A 19,679-nucleotide genomic window follows, 5' to 3' on the forward strand; every position below is an offset into this window, starting at 1 on the left:
CTCTCATAGAAAGACAATTCTCGCTCAAATTTGTGCTTTAACATACAAGATAAACTTATAACAAACGGACGGATTATTTAGTTATAATATTTACGATCTTTTTTTTTTTTTTTTTTTTTTTTACGAGATTATCATTTCGTTTAAGAAGGACCACATCGAATAAATCATTCGGGTAAGTTTAAATAAACACATACACGTATCTACATAATACATATACATATATATATATAAAATTAAAAAATAAAACTTTCAAGTTTATTTATTATAACGATAAAATTTTGATTATTTTCAGTTTATCCTAACAGTTTTGTTCATTAAAAATAGTCATAGTTTTATAACGAATGGATATAGTCCTTCTTAATAATAGACTCGTTCAATGAATCATTTTCTTGGCTTATGTATATAACGAAGAATGAATTAACAATTAATGATTAAACCTAGAGTGTATACTACTTTAGACTCGCTCGAGTTAATGTATCACAATTTGGACTACTTAGGCGAGTTTCACACCCATCGAAAAGGTAGAACTCTTTTAAGCACGATTGGCAGTACTAAAATCATCGTAGGTTTACATAAATTTCTTCTTTTTCTTTTTTCTTTTAATAAACGTTAATATACGGTATCAATATATAAATCGATCGTTTGATTTAAAAAAAATGTCACGTATTTGTTGTCACATACAAATTGTAATCTAGCTTCTTGACATTCGGTTAAAACGTAAATAAAAATAATCAAACATAATTTCAAATAATTAATAACGTTACAAAATTAATTATGTGTATTCGATGATTATTATAAAACAAAACGCTTGTATTATCATTAACATTGTTCAACTTACACGATTATATTATAGAGCAACAATTATGCTTGATATAATAAATTTATAGAGAGAGAATAAGAGTTCAAGTTCAGCTAACAATGTAAAAAGTCTTCTTTGGAGTAAAATGAATTACTGTGCGAAAGTAATAATGCACAATACACAAATATATGTATTAGTGCGATATAAATCCGATCGTTCGTAGATCCTGAATTATCAAGATCAATGGTACAACACGACGTTCGAGTATTGAGATCTCTGTATAATTATATTATTACTATTATTAATATTATTATTATTATTATTATTATCATCTATAAAATGCAACTGTTATATTGCACCGTATTTTCACTCGAGGAAGATCACACGAAAAGATTTCTTATTTCTCTTTCTATTTTTTTTTGTTCTTTTTTTTTTTTTTTTGTTTTTTTTTTTACTCAAGTACCAACGTTTGATAAAACGCTTTCGTTCGATGTGAAAGCTTTAATGATAATGTTATTCGTAAGTTAAACGAGGTAACAAAATTCGTACAGTCTCATATTCTCGCGTAAATTCTCGCGAATAGATGATTCGATTAGGGTTCTTTTTTTTTTTTTTTACATAGCTGTTTCCAATGGTTGACTCTTGCTTCGTGCACCAGCTGAGAGTTGTGTTAGTTCAGTTGGTTCATTTACTAAAAATGAATCGAGATTTGTTTCTAATAAAACTTCGCTCTTAGAACGAAGAGGTTTCTCCTCGCCGATATCTAAATTTGTTTCGAGAAGAGCTTCGCTTCTTGGCCGACTTTCTTGATCATAATGATAAGGATGAGGTGGAAGAGGAGGACTGAAGTCAGATGGATATTCGGGAACAGGTTCGGATGCTTGACTTGGTGTTAATGTTGCTGTATCGTAATTACGAATTTTATCATAATCCACTTGTCCGTAGCCAGGTGTATGTTCGATATCACGCTTTAATTCACTCATGGAATCTGTCAAGCCTAAACTCGAATGTAAAGGCAACGTAGAGGCATTATTGAGATAGGAACTTTCGTTAACATTATCAGCAGTCTGACTACTTTCAGGTGCAGCATCAGTTGTACTATTATCCAATGGCCAGTCACTATTATTTCTTGAAGTGAATGTTGAATGATTTCGAAAGCCCTCGTTACGATAAGTCAAATCGAATACTGGATTTTCTGTACTTTGTGCGGTAGAATATGTTTGTACGGTATTTTTAAAATCACTTGTACTTGGAGAATATCGTGGATTATGTGCCTCGTATACGTCGTAACTTTGATTATCCTCCATGGAAGAATTCAATTGAGATTTGTCCATAGAATCTATACTACCACCGTTGAGCATTCTTTTATAATCCAATGATTTGGAGTTCAGTGTATCTGTTGATTGTTTTGTCTATAAAATAAAATATAATATGTTATATGTTTTGTACGATAAAAACAAAATTATTATTATATTTGACTTACTGCAATAGGTTTTCGCCGATAAGCCAATTCTGTGAATCCAGACGTTGAACCAACTGATCGTAAAGAATGTAAAGATTGACGAATAGAATTTCGTCTTTCTAATCGCTCGAGTTTTCGTTTTTTCGATTTAGACACCCATAATACGATAGCAGCTGTTAACAAAGCCAATGCCACACCTAAAGCTCCCAAAACTCCTACAGCAACGATATCCTTTCTCCATGAGAGTGGATCGATGTAAACTTTAGGATCTATAAATCATTGATAAATCTTTTGAATATCATTCGAGTTGTTTTATAAAACAGAAAAGTATTATTAATACTTTTTATATACGTACCAATTTCACAGAGAAAAGGATTAGGTTGATTACAATAATCAACCTCAATGGTTTGATAGGTAAAAATAGTACATTGATCAACACGTTCGAGTTGTTGAACCCAAACACGTTCAGAATAATCAAAACATTCTTGTTGTTTTTTTAAAAATCTCCAAAGTTCTAAATAATCACCCATAATGAAAGGCATCGATGCATTTGCCCCCTAGAAATCAATAAAATCATTTCTATTTAAACTAATACATTTTGATTTTAATAAGATAAAAATTAAAATTTATGTAAAAATACTTACCCGACAAAAATCACGTGCACTGTAAAAGTCCATAGGTGCACCGATATAAATGTAACAAGTATCACCAACTAGATCCCAAGCAGGTGGACATTTGCCAGTTAATACGGACTTATTGTTCATATGAAAAGGTTGATAATCAACTTGTAACAATGTCGGAGAATCACCACGATCTCGAATTCTTCCAGCTACAGCCAACGTTTTGTTGTAACTCCACCAATTGTAACGGGCATCTACATGAGATCTCCACATTTCTAATTCTCTGAAAAACAAAAAAAAAGATAATTACAATATATAAAATATTATTTATTTTTTTAAATAATAATAATAATAATAATAATAATAATAATAATAATAATATATAAATATGTTATCAATTCTTACTGTGATCTATTTATAGTAAGTATTTCATAATCGTTATCAGGGTTGAAGAAAACGTTATCAACATATCTTTGTCCTGGAGTACCAGCAATAATAGTACTACGTCCTTCTCGATCAACAGCATAGTTTCTAAAAAATAATTCATTTATGAATTGACAATGTGTAAGAGAATATTTGTCTACTATATAGTTTATTGGATTACTCACTTATAAAATCCATTATGAGAAGTGCTTTGATATATCGGTAAACGTACACGTTCGAATCCCGAAATTTCAAGAAGATGTAAGCCAAGATTAGCATGAAGATAATTTAAGCTCATATTACTGACCACTTGTTTCAAGACGATATTGTTACAATAGGGAGCATTATTTTTCGTGAAGTAATTTCTGTATATTGTTACCTCTTGATAAGGACTACTGTGACGACCTTCAACGTATCTAGTATAAAATTATAATAATTGTTATTTTTTTATAATGTTTATATATATATATATATATATATATATATATATATATTACTCACAAAGCAGGTTTATTAAAATTCTCTGCAAAGAGATTATTATGAATCCAGCCTTTCAAAGAGGTAGCAGATCCTCTTGAGTCAGCTCGAATGGAGAGTCCACCTTGATTTTGACGCACCAAATTGTTCTATGAATATAAAATATATTTATTATATAATCTTATTTGTTATTACATAATAATCCAAATCGTATAATAAGTACTTACTCTAAAATATAATGATTGTGTATTTTGTACGTCCAACCATATCGCTGATTTACAAGTTGAGAAGTTACCATAAAGTTTTTCACAATTATTTGTAAACTGATTACGTTCAAGCGTCATTATTGCGTTAACTTCACCAGCACTTGCATATTTAACAGCACCTTCTCGACAATTTGAAATAACCGAATATGATATATTATGTTGTACGTCTCGATCTAAACAAAATTTTTGAATATGGTTAATTAATCTCATATAGTTGATTATAATTTTATTAATTGATCATTTCCTTTTCCTCTTTTTTTTTTTTTTTACTTACTGAAGCCAATAGCAGAAATTGGAAGAGTTACAATCTCTGCAATAAAACCATGTATATTACTTGCACCATTTGCGAATAGTCTTACGCTGAGACTTGGTTCACGAGTTTTAAACAATTTCTTCTCGTATGGACTATCAACTTCAAGATGACCTATTACTTTAGCAGTAACGTTGTAAATGTCTCCGTCATACAAAGTGATACCATCTGCTCGACCTGGTTTCCCGGTGGAATTGAAAAGATTAAATTGTAGAAGCCTGTCAAAGATAATAATTTACAAATGTATCCTTCATTGATCTAAACCATATCGAAAAGAAATTATATATTATAATTCACCTGAAACCAAATGGTTTAGCTCTATAAGGACTACGGAAAATTTTAACGCAATTCACTGGATGATTATCGTATCTGTAATATATAATAACACGTTCCTCGATAGTTATTTCTTTTGCGGTATCACAAATATCAATCATACTGAACAAATGATAAGGAACATTTAGATCCTTGATTGGTGTGAATGAACTTTCATCGGCTTCACGACCCTCGCCCGTTAAAGAAAGTACATTGATCCCATTTCCAAGAACATTTTTAATAGTATTAAATAACAAATCGACCTTGAAATATACATATAAATATATAAATTCATTTGGATACAATCGATAGAAATTTTTACTACAGGATACTTACTGTATGAGTCGGTGATATAACATTTATACCATGATAAGCGCTACGATCTATATTAACGTGCATGATCGTAGGCGATTTCATGATCGATTGCAAAGCAGCAGATTTTTCATTATGCAAAATACCAGCTCCGGTGATATTGATATATTTCAATACAGATTCAACTCTTCTAATTGTTTCATGAGTTACAACATCATGAATGCGATGTTCATATAAATGATGTTCAAATTCGCTATTAGCTATTCGTATTCCAGCCCAATAATCATAATCATCGTCAATGTTTCTTTTACCACAGTGAAGAAAAACAAATTGTCCATCCCAATTGCATTCGTGTCGATGTCCAAAAAATTGACCGTTCAATCGAATTTGACATTCTTCAAGATTTTCTTCATTTCCAGAGCACTAAGAAAGAAAAATGTTAATATTGAAGAACACATTGTTTTTCTTTTTCTTTTTTTTTTTTTTTCAAAATTTTTTTCAATTAAAAATGAATAATAAATACTTGTAATGGTTCTGGCCAAGACCAAACACGTGTCAATGAACCAGGATGTAATTCATATCTACGATCATAAGATACATATACGTTTAAAGAATCATAACCGAGTTGTCGACAAGCTACTTGTGCGTTACGTTCAGTGAAACGTTCGTCACAAATTGGAATCCATTGTAATGTCGTTCTATTAAAAACTTCTAGGAATCCTAAAACAAAGCAAGTTCATAAGCTCAAAAGGAATAATCTTGTATTTAAATATTATTGTTGTAGAAGGAAAAAAGAAAAAAAAAAGAAAAATATAATTTGTACCTTCGTTATCAGAAGAAGCACAACGAGTATCTTTACACAAACGAATCATATCGTCGGACATTGGAACAATTTTGTTAGGAATTCTAACAGGTGCTGATATTGGAATAACTGATAACGGAACCGTAGCATTACGTTTGATGGGTCTCATAATGATTTCATGGCCAGGCATACCGACAGCTTTCAATGTACCAAGTACCAAAATACCAACGTTAGGTGAAAATTCCATGATCACGTCTGGATGAATATGTAACGTAGCTTGTGGCATTATGGTTAGATCGGATTTAATCACGTATGGTTCCTTTCTCGAATACAATGTTAAACTTTCGATTATTCGACCACCCAAGTTATCTAAATTAACTTCCACTCCGATTTGCCATGATGCCGAAATCGATGCGTCTAAGGAATCGCTCATTAAATAAGGCCGATAATTGGCCACAGCGTGATTGTTCCAATCGTCGAAATCGAAGATCCTACGTCTGTAATATATCATAAATTAATTATATATTATAATCATATGAGAATTAATTTTAATAGTAGAGATCTATAGATTACCTAATAACGGCATCATCAGAAGTACCCCACCAATTTTCGGAGACATCAACTTCATTATTAATCTTCGCGGTTCTTATACCAGCAAGAAGTTCATAATCCATAGAATTATCCCCAAAAAGATTTCTATTGACTCGAACCTTTTGTATACCATGAAAGCCAACAACGTAACTAGGACCATCGTAAGATCTACGTGATCCCAGTGCATAATTATCGTGTCGATTTCTTTTTATCTCATTGAAGTAAAAACGTGCGGTAACGTCACCCAAAATTTCTGATTGACTATTGGCCTTGAACTCTACCATGTAGGCACCGTTGTTACCTTCTATTCTATTGTTATTCATCTTTATTTTTTTCTCCATACCACGAATCGATATAAGGCCATTCTTACAACGATTTCCATCCCAACGATTGTGTGATACATTCAACGTGGCAAAGTGTCCATCGATCACAAAGCTAAATTGATCATTGTCACGCCAAGTATTGTTATCAAAGTAAAGACTATGAGTGAAATTTTCATTATATTGCCAGACATCGGGCAAAGTGACTTCGAAACCTCCAGCACGATTTCTTTCGATCGTACTATCCTGCATTATCCAATGAAAGAGATTATTCGAGTGTCTTGCGTCACGACTGAACTGTGATATTCCTTTTCCGTTATCCGTGATCAAGGTATCGTTCAAATGAATAGCTATCTCGGATAAATCAATCTCATAAATGTTCCAATGAGGGGAATGAATATAAATCGCTTCTTCTTGATTGTGTGAAATTTCACAACCGATGAATTGTATCGTCTCGTTGGCTTTTCGTAGAAAATGATCACCAACTTCGTCTATATAACGATTGTAATAAGAAGCTAATACACCTTTCTTGTTACCCTTGATTTTTGTCTTAGATACGATCAACGAAGGTATAGGGCCACCGATTACTTTATTTTTCGTGTTCTATAGAATATAAATTAATATAAATAAAGGGATTAAATAGCTAATATTTCTTTTTTTTTTTTTTTGTAATATAGAAAGTAACAAACATACTTGAACCGGTGCTAATAATGATGAAATTACTATAACGGCACCTCCAAGAGCACTTTCACCGCTCTTGTATTCCAATATGACAGAAAATGAACTAGAGGCGACTGGGAAAATTGTTAGATTACGTTTCATGTGCCAAATATTTCTTTTCTGATAAATATCCTGCGAATCGTGTATTATAATTTCTTCTGTACTACGATTTTCTATTGGATTTAATAATTGTATACCAATGACATAACCAGGAGTGCACTGTAATTATACATAGAGAAAAATAAAAAAAAAAAAAAGGAGTACTTAGTCAATTTGTGTTCCAGTATTTATAAATGATCAACAAGTATATATTTATTTACCGTGATCTCGATAAACTGATGCAATGATTCGCCTTTCACTCTGTCGGTAATGATATATTTGGTCTGCCAATTATCAAGATTAATTTTCGCGTTAGCTTGTGGTATAATTATCGGATCGTATGAGGATTCTGTTGAATATTCCGATAAACGGGCAAACCATCCAGCCAACTCTCTTTGTTGAACGGCAGATAAAGCAGGATTGTGTCTAATACCTGCTACTTTATTATTTTCTATTCTAGAATTGATCACGCGCATGCCAAGTTGCTTGAAACTTATACCGCTTCCACCGTTCTGAGAAAATTCACTGTTTCTAATTGTATTTACGGCATCAGCCGAATATATGTCGGAATACAAAATACCCAAGCCATCTTGGAGATTGTTAATAATTTTCACACCTTCCAACGAATGTCTCGCAAAATCAATTTGTAAGGCTAGAATAATTAATTACATTAATTTATTTGATAAAATCGACATTAATTTCAATGAAACACTTCACCTGATTTGAACAAGTTTGTAGTATAATCCAACAGTCCTGCCTTTTCAATAGTTACGTATTGCAAATCGCTTCTCTGAGCCAAAGGACCTAATCTTAAACCAGCCCATGCTGGTTCGGAACATCTCACACCTACGTCATTCTCGTGTGTACAAGAATTCTCAAAATCGTTTACCGTCTCTGCTCTACATTTGGAAATATCATTATCGCCCTCGGTACAACGTACGTTCGTAAGAAGAATGTCCTCGTTGATCCCTGCGTTGGGAATTTGCGAACGTTCTATGAACCAATTATCTGGATCAAGCGTGAGGCCTAGTTGATGACAAACAATGGATGCGTCGAGAATTGTCCATCCATAATTACAAACGGTGCCCCATTTTTCGCCTATCCTCACCTTTTAAAGACAAAAAAAAAAAGAGAAAGATATATAGACCCACATACACACAATGGTTCCTTGTTATCACGTGATACGATCTTGTAAACTCATTCTATTTTTATACTATACTCTTTTTCGCACATAATGTTTCACAAACAATGGATGATAATCGTCCACAATATAATAAGGTCTTTTACCTGTAATCTTCCTTCCAAATTCGTTTTACCTCCTAACAATCTAACTGGTATAGAATCGATTGGAGAAGATTGAGGTGTCTCTTCCAAGATACTAGAGTTTTGTGATTCCATAGAAATGTCTTCCTTCAAAGTAAAACGAATATCACTTGGCCGTTTTCCACGTGCATCCAATTGACCAGCTACCATCATTCCTACAGCTGGAGGAAAACGTAGAGTAACACCAGATTGTAGGACCAATTTGCCACCTGGTCTTACGTTGATATCACGTTCTACGATATACTCTCCTGGTTTTAATACTTCTTGACCGTCAACTTCACCACCGACCAAATTTGTATCCGGTGTTACAAATCTTGGAACGAACATCGGATTCGAGATAATTGTATTTGCACCAGGATTACTACTATGAAGTAGATAAGGAATATATTCGATCTTAGCAAGAGTATATCTGTCTTTTCTATAAAAAAAAAAAAAGAGAAATAAAAATTTAACATGAAATTAGATAAAACGCAAAAAAGAAAGATTTATCATAAATTATTTTTTAAGATATATTTAATACCTATGAAAGAGCCTTTCGAATATTTTATTCTCTTCCGTAAATCCAAGCCAATTGAATGTACAATTTATGATCTTACTTTGATCTTCCAAATGCGAACCGATCTCGTAAGGTGATTCAGGATTATGTAAAATATTACGAAAAATTTTCACATTGCTCGAAGAAACTACAACAACAGCGGCTACTCGAGAACGTGGAACAAGCCTGGACGTTATAACATTGCCATTATCAAATAATTCTCTTACACGATTCTCTCGTAAGAAATTTTTTGTAAATAATAAATTTTGTACGTCGCTGTAAGGTGAAAGACCGACGCTAACAACGAAAGTACCACGATTTCCATAGAACTCATTGTATCTGATAGTGATGTTTGTTGGTAGAATATTAAAAATTTCGTAGAGTGGATTTTTAATTAATATTCCACCATTAGAATGTTCCCTGAATTGATTGTATTCGATGCAGGCATTTAAATTAAGTGCCGGGCTCAATTTAATTCCTAATTTTTTATTCTGCACAAAGGAATTATGACCAATTTGTAACTTTAACGTTCCTTCGTTTACTTTCCAACCAGATTCCACTTGCAATGCTATATCGATGCTAGTATTAAATGAATTTCCTGTCACATTAACGTACGAATCTCCAGTTGAATTACCAACCTATCCGGAAAAAAAAGAAAAATATATATAAAATATACAAAATATACAAAATATATAAAATATATAAAATATATATATATATATAAAATCTCGTTAAGAATAATTAACTTTTGTGGTCTTCAAATAATTTTGCTCGAAATTGTTTTCATTACCAAGACACCGATATCCTTGTTACGAAATATCTGTGAATATTCAACCACAGTCGTTTGATTGAAATAGACGTACTCCGTGCTTGAACTATCATTAAGCCAAACGGCAAATCCATATCCACTGTTAGAAGAAATGCTTGTTCGTGATACATTGCGGTTTCCACCGGTAACGGTAATATTTATCCCGTCTCCTTGATTAAAGGAAATTCGGCTGTCTGTTACATTGACATCCACTGTACCATGTAATACATGTACACCAGCGGCATGTTCGTTACTAGATACTGACGTTTCATGAATGTGAAGAGCCGATCTTAATTTTTCTGCTACTATACCACGACCATTATTACTTGCAATCGTGCTACCTGTCACGTTGAGATCATATGTTTTTTCTGAAAGATAGAAAAAAAATAGATCGCTTTTTTCCAATATTCGTAATTTGTCTTAATTTCTTTTTCTTTTTTTTTTTTTTTTTTTTTTGAAATACAATTTACTAACTATATCCTGATGATAATCTGACGAAAGCAATCGTATTTGTACGTGGCTGAGCAATAAATTTAATATACAAATCTTGTTTAGTAGACGTGACACTTTGAGGCAATGTATTATTTCTGATTTTAACACTGGCCAACATATTTTCCGTGCCACTAATCCCATCGTAAACCTCAATAACCGCACTGTCGTTACGGTCCGTTCTCATTTGTAAAAAGTGCAGAGTCAAAACGTGACCCGGCCTTGTGAAAATGTGCTGAATCATAAAATTTTGTTAGAAAATACATTCTTGGGTTTTATTAGTTGTAAGAACTTTCATTTTTATTTATTTTTTTTTTTTCCAACGAATACTTACTTGCGGACAACGTTTCGTATTGGGCGTATATTTACTTTGCTCCATTGATATAGTCACTGGAAAAGTTTGACTGGTTGTACTTGGAAAAGTACATAAATCAAAAATGCCTGTTCTATCCAGCTTATCTTCCGTTCTTTCGTTATAGTGAATATATTTTATCCCATCTGCTCCGTTATCTAATATCGAACATTCATCTATGTGTGCCATACCGTCCGAACTATTTATGTAAATTCCATAGCCTGTGTATGATAAAAAAAAAAGTTCTTTTTTTTTTTTTAACTTAAAAAGCAAAGTATTCTTACGACAATTTAGTTTACAATATTTAATTTATTTTAATGTCATTCTACTGTTTGTAAGAACTTTCAAATTGTTCGTTCTTTTCTACTTTATCTTTCATAAATCTATATTCAATAGATTTACAGATCTTTATACTAATTATATACTATATATTATATAGTATCTGAATACTATAAATTCTATAAATTTATAGATCTATATTCTACGGAAATCTATAAATCTCTTATCAATAATTATAGACAACTTTATATATTCTTTATATATTGTATGTTAATATATAATTTATATTGATAATTAATATTAATGATTTATTTTAATAATTTGTTAAAAAGAAAAAGAAATCAAAGAAATGTACCTTTATTTTTTTTCACGGTACAATTAGTTAACACAACAGGAGCTTCAGGTGTAGTGACATTAATACCCGTGAAAGCAGAGTTAAGAACGGATATCGATTCCATTTGAGGTGGGACACCATCAACTTCTAATGCCGATGTAACGTTATAATCTCTACCAGTACCAGCGTAACTGGAAATACAATAGGACATAGTATGTATTACATATGATCTAGGAGGAAGAAAAATTTATTAAAGAACGATCTTACTTACCGGATAATAACGTGTCGTAGGATTGATTTAGATCTTCTTACGTATAAAGTATTTTCTTGAATCAATGGTCGATCATAAAGAGCTCCTTCGAATCTAATACCACGCCAATGTTTAATAGCTTTAGTGGATCCATCGTGTTGTGGTAAACAAGATAAACCAAGATCCGGATGATAATCTGACAATTAAATGCATTTCTTAAGTTGATAAATAATTTGAATTGATTTTATAATAAAATATATATTATTGACTATTTGTAAAATTATCATATATGTGTTATAAATATATATTATATGTATTATATTATATAATACTGTAATAAACATGTATTATATATGTTTATATTACGTATTAGTTATAATACTGTGTATATATACTATGCATTCTTTATTTATAGTATATATTTATTGTAATACTTTCTCTCTATATATATGTGTGTGTACTTGTACTATTATTATAATAATAGTACAAATATAAGTAACACACACATGATACGATGTAACATACACACACACACACACACACACATATATATATATATTATGTGTATGACCATCAATAATTTTTTTCAAAAATGTTTGTTTACATATAATTAAAAGACATATAAATTTTGAAACGTATGATTTACCACAAACTCCACCACCGAGTTGTCTCTCTGACCAACCCTCGCAATTCGTCAATAAAGATTCGGTTCCACGACAATGTGGTTGTTCATAAAGTAAACGTGGTTTTGCTGGCCATTGACGATCGATCCAGGACCACCATCGGCCACCTTGAAAACCAAGATGCCTACACGCTGTTTCTAAATCTGCTCGAGTCCAACTAAAAATTTAATTATTCATAATGAATGTCAATGGGGAAAATTAAATGATTAAATTGTTTGTTCTTTCTTTTTCTTTTTTTTTTTTACTTTCTTCTTTTCAACAAAATTAAACGTACTTTCGAGAATTGGTACAAACGGAACGCCATTGACCTCGGTGAAATAATTGCAATCTTCCCTCCAATGGTGATGGACCATCAACAAGTCGTACGATAGCTGGCGATTCAACAGGTGTCGATTCGATGCCCCTTTCCGCTGAAGTAAATACGATTGGGGCTTCTGACTCTCCCTGAAATTCGTTATATAATTTACTAGATAAAATACGATCTAGAAAATAAATCGTTTAACATAACAGATAAAGATATTACTTCGTTTTATAGATCCAATATTTGACAATGTAGATGCTGAATCATGTAATAGAAAAAAATCGAAAATTATTTCTATGAAAATTTTTTAGATCTAATAATCAACGATATAAGAGACTAAACCTTATAATAGGAAGAATTAAAAATCGCTTACTTGATTGTTTCATAGATTCATTTTTTCATAAAATTTCACAAAAGTTCACAGAAGTTAATCCTAATGGATTTCTCATCGAGTTATATTTCTCTTTTTTTTTCTTTTTTTTTTTTTATTCCAAATTAAGCAAATATATTTCTTCGTTCAATTAAGAATCGTTAAAAAAGGAAAGTGTTTTCGATCTATCAAAAAAGAAAGCGAGAATAGTCAAGCTTATAAAGGAACTATAAACGATGGGAAAGTGAAAACTAATTTTAACTGTTTTCTTTTTTATGATTTCTTCCGAAAGTAACGAGAAACAGATCTTTAGCTTCCTCAGGGAATATGGGCAAAGATCTTGCCCTGTTCCCGAGTATAAGAGGATTACCGAGGTCGAGGGTTAACAACGTGCACACAAGAACCGTCTGTTGATCCATGACCCGAAACGCACTACGTACGAGGGCAATATTTTTCGAGCTGATTCACTCATTCATGCCTCCGAGTTTCTTCCCATCACATAGTTAATCAAGTGATTAGCCACGCGTTCTTTCTTTTGTCGTACTTGTATCTTACAAAAATCTATTCGAGTCTAAATATATATAAATATATATAAATATATATATATATATATATATATATCAAATCGAATGTTTATAATAAAAATCCATGATAAAAACCTTCGAATATTTTGTGAAATTAAAAGAATAAAAAAATAAAAAGAGAAAAAACAGAAAAATATGAATTATATATGTAAATTAATTCTACCATTATATATTTAAAAAATTAATAATTCTGTTTTATATTTATCCGAGAGCATTGCAAATGTATATTCAATGAATGTTTAGAATTGTAGTTATTATAAACAGATAGAACGAAACGAAGCAAATTCGATCCTTTCACGTGTAAATACTTATGTTGTATCACGTTTGTTACGATCGATTAAAAGTTAATAACATTTATGACTACACCGAATAATAAAAATCGTAATTTTGTATTTAACGAATAGTAGTAATACATTCATTCGCGTATTCGTGGTATGTCCGGTAATTTGACGACCTTCGACAAACACGTTCTAAGCGCATCGTGTCATTTTTACCGGATGACAATTAACAAGAGAATTGAGAGGAAGAGAGAGAATGATAGAGAAAGAGAAAGAGAAAGAGAGATAGAGATAGAGATAGAGATAGAGAAAGGAATCATGAAAAACTAGACAAAACGTAACGGTATAATGTAACGTATATATATAACAATTAATGCAATATTATTATTTAAATTTAGCCTTTATTTTAATTTACACCTTTTTTTTATATATTAAATTTCATTATGTTTTCTGGCTAATAAATAATAATAAATCTTTATTAATTTTATAGATAATATTTTTAACAAATCCATCTTTCGATATATATATTTTAAATTAGATATTATATTTTTAATTATTATTCTCATCTATTAATAAATAAATAATAAATTTCCATTGAATTTATAAATCATATTTATAACAAATATTTCTTTTCAATCAACATTCTTTTTCAATTTAAATTTCATCGATCTCTAGTGGCTAATAAATAACAATAATAAATTTTTTAATTCTCTCACCGTAACATATTCATGATAAATTTTTCCTATTATTATAATTTATATTTTTCCTTTTTGTTTTCCTTTTTTTTCTTTTTTCAACAACATTTAATTATTCTTAACGATTGAAACAAGATAATCGATTTTAACTCCATCGAAAAGTTATCATTTCTTTCTGCAAACATTCTCCAATTGTTAATTGTCGCTTTTAACATTCTATTTTACTGCATTGTAAATTGTAATTGAGAAAAAAAAAAAGAAGAAGAATAGAAAAGAAAAAACGATTCGACAATTATTTTTCGTCATTTCCGTTCTTGCGAACACTTGTAAAATCATTTTTGTCGATAGACAGAGAGAGAGAAAGAGAGAGTGGTAACTAGACAGACAGACAGACAGACAGACAGAGAAAGAGAGACAACTAGACAGACAGACAGATAGAAAGAGAAAGAGAGAGAGAAAGAGAATGACAACTAGACAGACAGACAGACAGACAGACAGGGAAAGAGAAAGAGAGAGAGAGAGTGACAACTAGGCAGACAGACAAACAGAAAGAGAAAAAGAAAGAGAGAGAGAGAGAGGAACTGTAGCGATACCAACAGGAAGAAGTAGCGCGTAACGAAAGTCGAAACAATCCTATGATATTCCAGAACACAAGCGATTATGATTATTACACCGGAAAGGTGTATTTAAGAATGGACCTGGCTTCATCGAATTACATTACTGGTATATCCTGTCTGATCTTCGGGTCAATGATCGCAAATATTTTTTACGGAAAAAAAAAGAAAAAAAAAGGTCTAATAATAAAAAAAAAAAGAAAATATCAATTAAAACCAATATTCTGCTGATAATTATTTCATTCGCTATCGATTTTATTTATTTATTGTCTCGATATTATCTCGATAATATTTTTTACAAAATAAGATATATATATATATATACATAGGGTGATTTTAAAAATAAATTACTCTTTTTCGAGACCATTTAGGCTTGCAATTAATTCTGTAGATATATACAATTCGATAAAAAAAAGATTAGCCTAAAAGGTCTCGAAAAGGGAGATAATTGACTTTTAAAATATCATCTGACGTACTTTTTGTACCATCTTGTATATATTTTATATCAAACAATAAAAAGAAATAATAAAAAATATTTCATATATAATAATAAAAAAAAAAAATAATAATAATAAAAAAAAGAAAAAAAAAGGAAAGGAGTCAATATCTTTTTATAGATTGATTTCATTCGAACTATCGATTTTCTATATCAATACTCTCGATATTATCTCGTTGACAAGATTAACCCCATTGATAAGAAATTCATCAATTTTGTAGATGCACTTTATCGAAGTTAAAAAAAGTCACACTTTATTCTTTCCGTACGATATGTAACAAAATGAGTGAAGAAATTTTTAACCGGATGTAATTATTCGTTTGCGCGGTGGTTCGACCAATAAATTGTTTTATTAGGTCGTAACTATTGTTTGAAAGAAAATTAGAAAATAAATAGAGACGAAGAAGAAAGAAAAATTTTACGATCTTTTCCTGTGTCACTATATTACTATGGTACGTAGCCTGTTATTATTACTTTCTTCACTGTAATAATGTGCAAATAATAATCTACAAAGAAAAGTGTTCGTGAAATTTTCCAAGAACCAAAATCATTACCAGTGTGAATCATTATTGAAACTACTCATCATTATTGAACACTAGAGTGTTCGAGTATACTAAAAACGATGATAAAAGTCCCGGTTGGATTCTTACACTAGTAAGATGACTCACATATTCATTCACATTGGCACATAACGTACGTTTACGCGTATAATGTACAGAATGGGCTAAAAGTTCTTGGATCAATTTAAAAATCAATCATTTCTTTTACGAGACTTTTTAAGCATGTAATTGGGCATTAATACTTTTACAAGTTTGGATAGTAGTGTTTTACAATTTGAAACAAAAATAAATAAATAAATGAATGAATTAATTAATTAATGAATAAATAAGAAAAAAAAAAAAGAAAAAAGAAAATGAAAAAGAAAAAAGAAATTAACTTAAAAATATTTCAAAAAAATTTTTTGATATAGTATATGTATTTATTAATGTATTGAAGGTACAAATTGTAAAATAATATATCCATAAGATTGTGAAAGATGAACGATCAAATACATACATTGTCGCAATAAATTATGAGAATAATAATTTAGACAATGGAAAAAGAAACTATTGTTAAAATTCCATGAATATTTGATTATTATAATATACCTTTGCAGTGATGATGCCACGAACGGTAATTCCAACCATAGGACCAAAATGTATTTCGACTCCAGGTTCAATAAATAATTCTCCATCTTGTTCGACGAAAAGATCCTCTCTGATTAAATAAGGATTCTTAACTCTCTGCAGTATTTTTTGTCCTCTGACGATTCTAACACCATGTAATTCGGTAAATCCATCGTAATTATTCCCATTGTTGGTATTATTATATGAATTAATCAATGCCGGTTCCGTATAATAAATCGAACTCTGTTCGGTACTCTCACGTAATTGACCATCTACTAGGATAGTAAAAATTGAGATTGAGAGTACCAATAAGAGACGAAAATTCATCTTCGTTGGAATCATTTCGTTAATGCCGATGAAAAATTATTTTCCCTTTACGGGATAAGTCGTTTATGAAACGTCGAAGTTTCGCTCTATGAATCATCGATCACGAAACGATCACGGTACACTCTCTTCAGGCAAATTCTTCGATCGTATAGTTTAGAAAGATCTAATTAGTTTTTCGTTGATTTCTTTATTTTCCTTATTCTTTTCCAATTTACTTGGACACCTAAATATACTATTCGAAATTAGTTCGGTATAGATCAAGAACGATATAAGATTAAAAATATCTTTTTCTCGATCGTTCTAATTTCCTCGAATATTCAAAGATCTAAGGATACTTAATGAAATTGATTCGTTATAGATCATTGATATACATAAATTGAGGGAGATTTGTTTAGGCTCTTTCCGAAATATGCAAAGATTAAAATGATACTTTGAAATTGGTTTGATATCGATCTACGATGAATCGAATACTCCGTTTTTTATCCTTTCGGATAACGATTAGAACGGTAGTATACTTTCCCTCCCATTAGTTTGTTTGTCCTTCAGGGAAACCTTTCGAGTTCTCTTGTTCGAGCTGCTTCGTGAGAAGATCGTTATCAAAGAGAATTTAACGAGGCACAGCGCTCCTCCGGAGAACAGTTACGTTATGCTTCAGAGTGAACTCAGGCGTACTTCGTGAACTCTACTTCGATGGATGATGGATCGGATCGGATCGGATAGGATCGGATCGGATGCTCTTTTCTCGAAAACATAGAAAATCTCACTTTGCAATCTAGTATTTTAATGTCTAACGACGTACGTGTTTTCTCGATCCACCGTGAATGGAAAGATCGAGCATGGATCTACGATGCCTCTTCGACATATCGGAAAAAAGAAGATTATAAAGAAAAAAAAAAGAAAAAGAAAAAGAATGAAAGATAAATAATAATATTAATAATAAATAAAAAGAAATAAAGGATACTTGGTATCCCATGTGCGCAAATGCGCTCTATACACAACTAACTAAAATCACCACTATTATCACCAACACACTTATATGCGATCATTTAAATCCGAACGTTAACTTTTCTTCCCTTGAGTAAGATGACGCGAATAAAAGTGGGGAGAAAAAGAGAAAGGTAAAAAAAGAGCTAAGCAATTGGATTGTCCTTGTCCTTTCCTTTTCTACTATTCACCACTTGTATTTCTTCTTAAAGAATCAAAGAAAAAATGAAAGAGAGAGAGAGAGAGAGAAAGAGAGAGCGAGAGAGAGAGAGAGAGAGAGAGAAAGCGTCTATAGCGTCGTCTTTAGCGTCTTTCGCGTTCTCCTTAACGACGACGATCGTTTTAGATTTATCTCACTTTAGAATAACGATCGAAGAGTTTTATGACCTTATGTGGTAACGTTGTTCGAATCAAATTTTGAAGGAAGAAAAACAAGATTTTTTTTTTCTTTCTTCCAAAAGACCAGGGTGGACGTTCGCGATAGCCACCTGGCGTGGCGTCACATTGGGTGCGGTTTGACCGCTCGACTGGCAGCGCTTCGACGCTACTACTAACTCCTTCTTCTTCTTCTTCTTCTTCTTCTTCTTCTTCTTCTTCTTCTTCTTCTCTTCTTTTCTCTTCTCTTCTCAACTCTTCTCGTTACTTCACTCTATTTCACGAGGCTACCTCCGAACGAGTCACCGAACGGAGGATCGGTACTACTCGCAACCAACACACCGCCTACTATTCTACTCGAAGGTAAACGCGCCTGTCACGTGACCCCCAACCACATACGTCACACAGGTTGTAAAACAGGTGAGTTTATTCCCCCCACCAACACCATTAATCCAACTCGATCGTCGTCATGGCATTCTTGACTTCTCCGAAGGATATTCTTAAGGAAAACGAACGTTTTAGAAAATTCAAATGATATTAAAAGAGAATTTATAAAGTAACATCGTACTATTAATGATTAGTTAACTGATAGCGAAAATTAGGTTAGAATTGTAAGAGTTTGTTTGGATTAATATATTCGATGAATTATTATTATTTTTTTTCTTTAGGATTATATGTGATCTTTTATTTATTTATATCTTTTCATTTTTTCCTTTTTTCATTCTTTCTTCGACCAACAATTGCATAATACTATTATAATGATTTATCTCTCTAAGACATAAAGGCGTTTCGAATTAATCTTATTACAAAATGAAATAGATACCAAGAGATCGAGTTAGCCATACTGATAGCATTATCGGCTTATCATCGTTTATTAAGTAAACTAAAGATGAATCGTACAATTAGTCACACAATGTAGGTTG

General features: G+C 31.5%; 1 protein-coding gene across 1 annotated transcript; it reads right to left on the bottom strand.

The window, feature by feature from the left end:
• bark (C-type lectin domain-containing protein bark beetle) lies at nt 1–19,104 on the bottom strand. Its single transcript, XM_035871198.2, has 27 exons — nt 17,053–19,104; nt 12,841–13,010; nt 12,530–12,723; nt 11,905–12,079; nt 11,655–11,824; nt 11,003–11,241; nt 10,654–10,903; nt 10,162–10,547; nt 9,357–10,009; nt 8,801–9,254; nt 8,231–8,621; nt 7,735–8,165; nt 7,388–7,633; nt 6,357–7,297; nt 5,805–6,280; nt 5,505–5,701; nt 5,006–5,404; nt 4,655–4,932; nt 4,322–4,575; nt 4,009–4,220; nt 3,806–3,930; nt 3,490–3,720; nt 3,287–3,412; nt 2,906–3,164; nt 2,617–2,818; nt 2,283–2,530; nt 1–2,211 (listed from the first exon to the last, which is right to left on the bottom strand). Exons 1-27 carry the CDS (start codon nt 17,410–17,412, stop codon nt 1,414–1,416), a joined length of 8,865 nt encoding a protein of 2,954 aa, XP_035727091.2. The 5' UTR covers nt 17,413–19,104; the 3' UTR covers nt 1–1,413.
• Between the last annotated feature and the right edge of the window lie 575 nt (nt 19,105–19,679).

This window comes from Vespa mandarinia, chromosome 1, assembly GCF_050613455.1.
Source record: "Vespa mandarinia isolate Hongniang chromosome 1, ASM5061345v1, whole genome shotgun sequence".
Taxonomy (NCBI): Eukaryota; Metazoa; Arthropoda; class Insecta; order Hymenoptera; family Vespidae; genus Vespa; species Vespa mandarinia.

What these genes read in the sequence shown, in the direction of transcription:
- bark (XM_035871198.2), bottom strand. Translation starts at nt 17,412, where the DNA reads ATGATTCCAACGAAGATGAATTTTCGTCTCTTATTGGTACTCTCAATC. An exon ending in ACTCGGTGGTGGAGTTTGTG is followed by an intron (nt 12,080 to 12,529) that starts GTAAATCATACG and finishes TTTAATTGTCAG; the next exon opens with ATTATCATCCGGATCTTGGT. An exon ending in TACCGTGAAAAAAAATAAAG is followed by an intron (nt 11,242 to 11,654) that starts GTACATTTCTTT and finishes TATCATACACAG; the next exon opens with GCTATGGAATTTACATAAAT.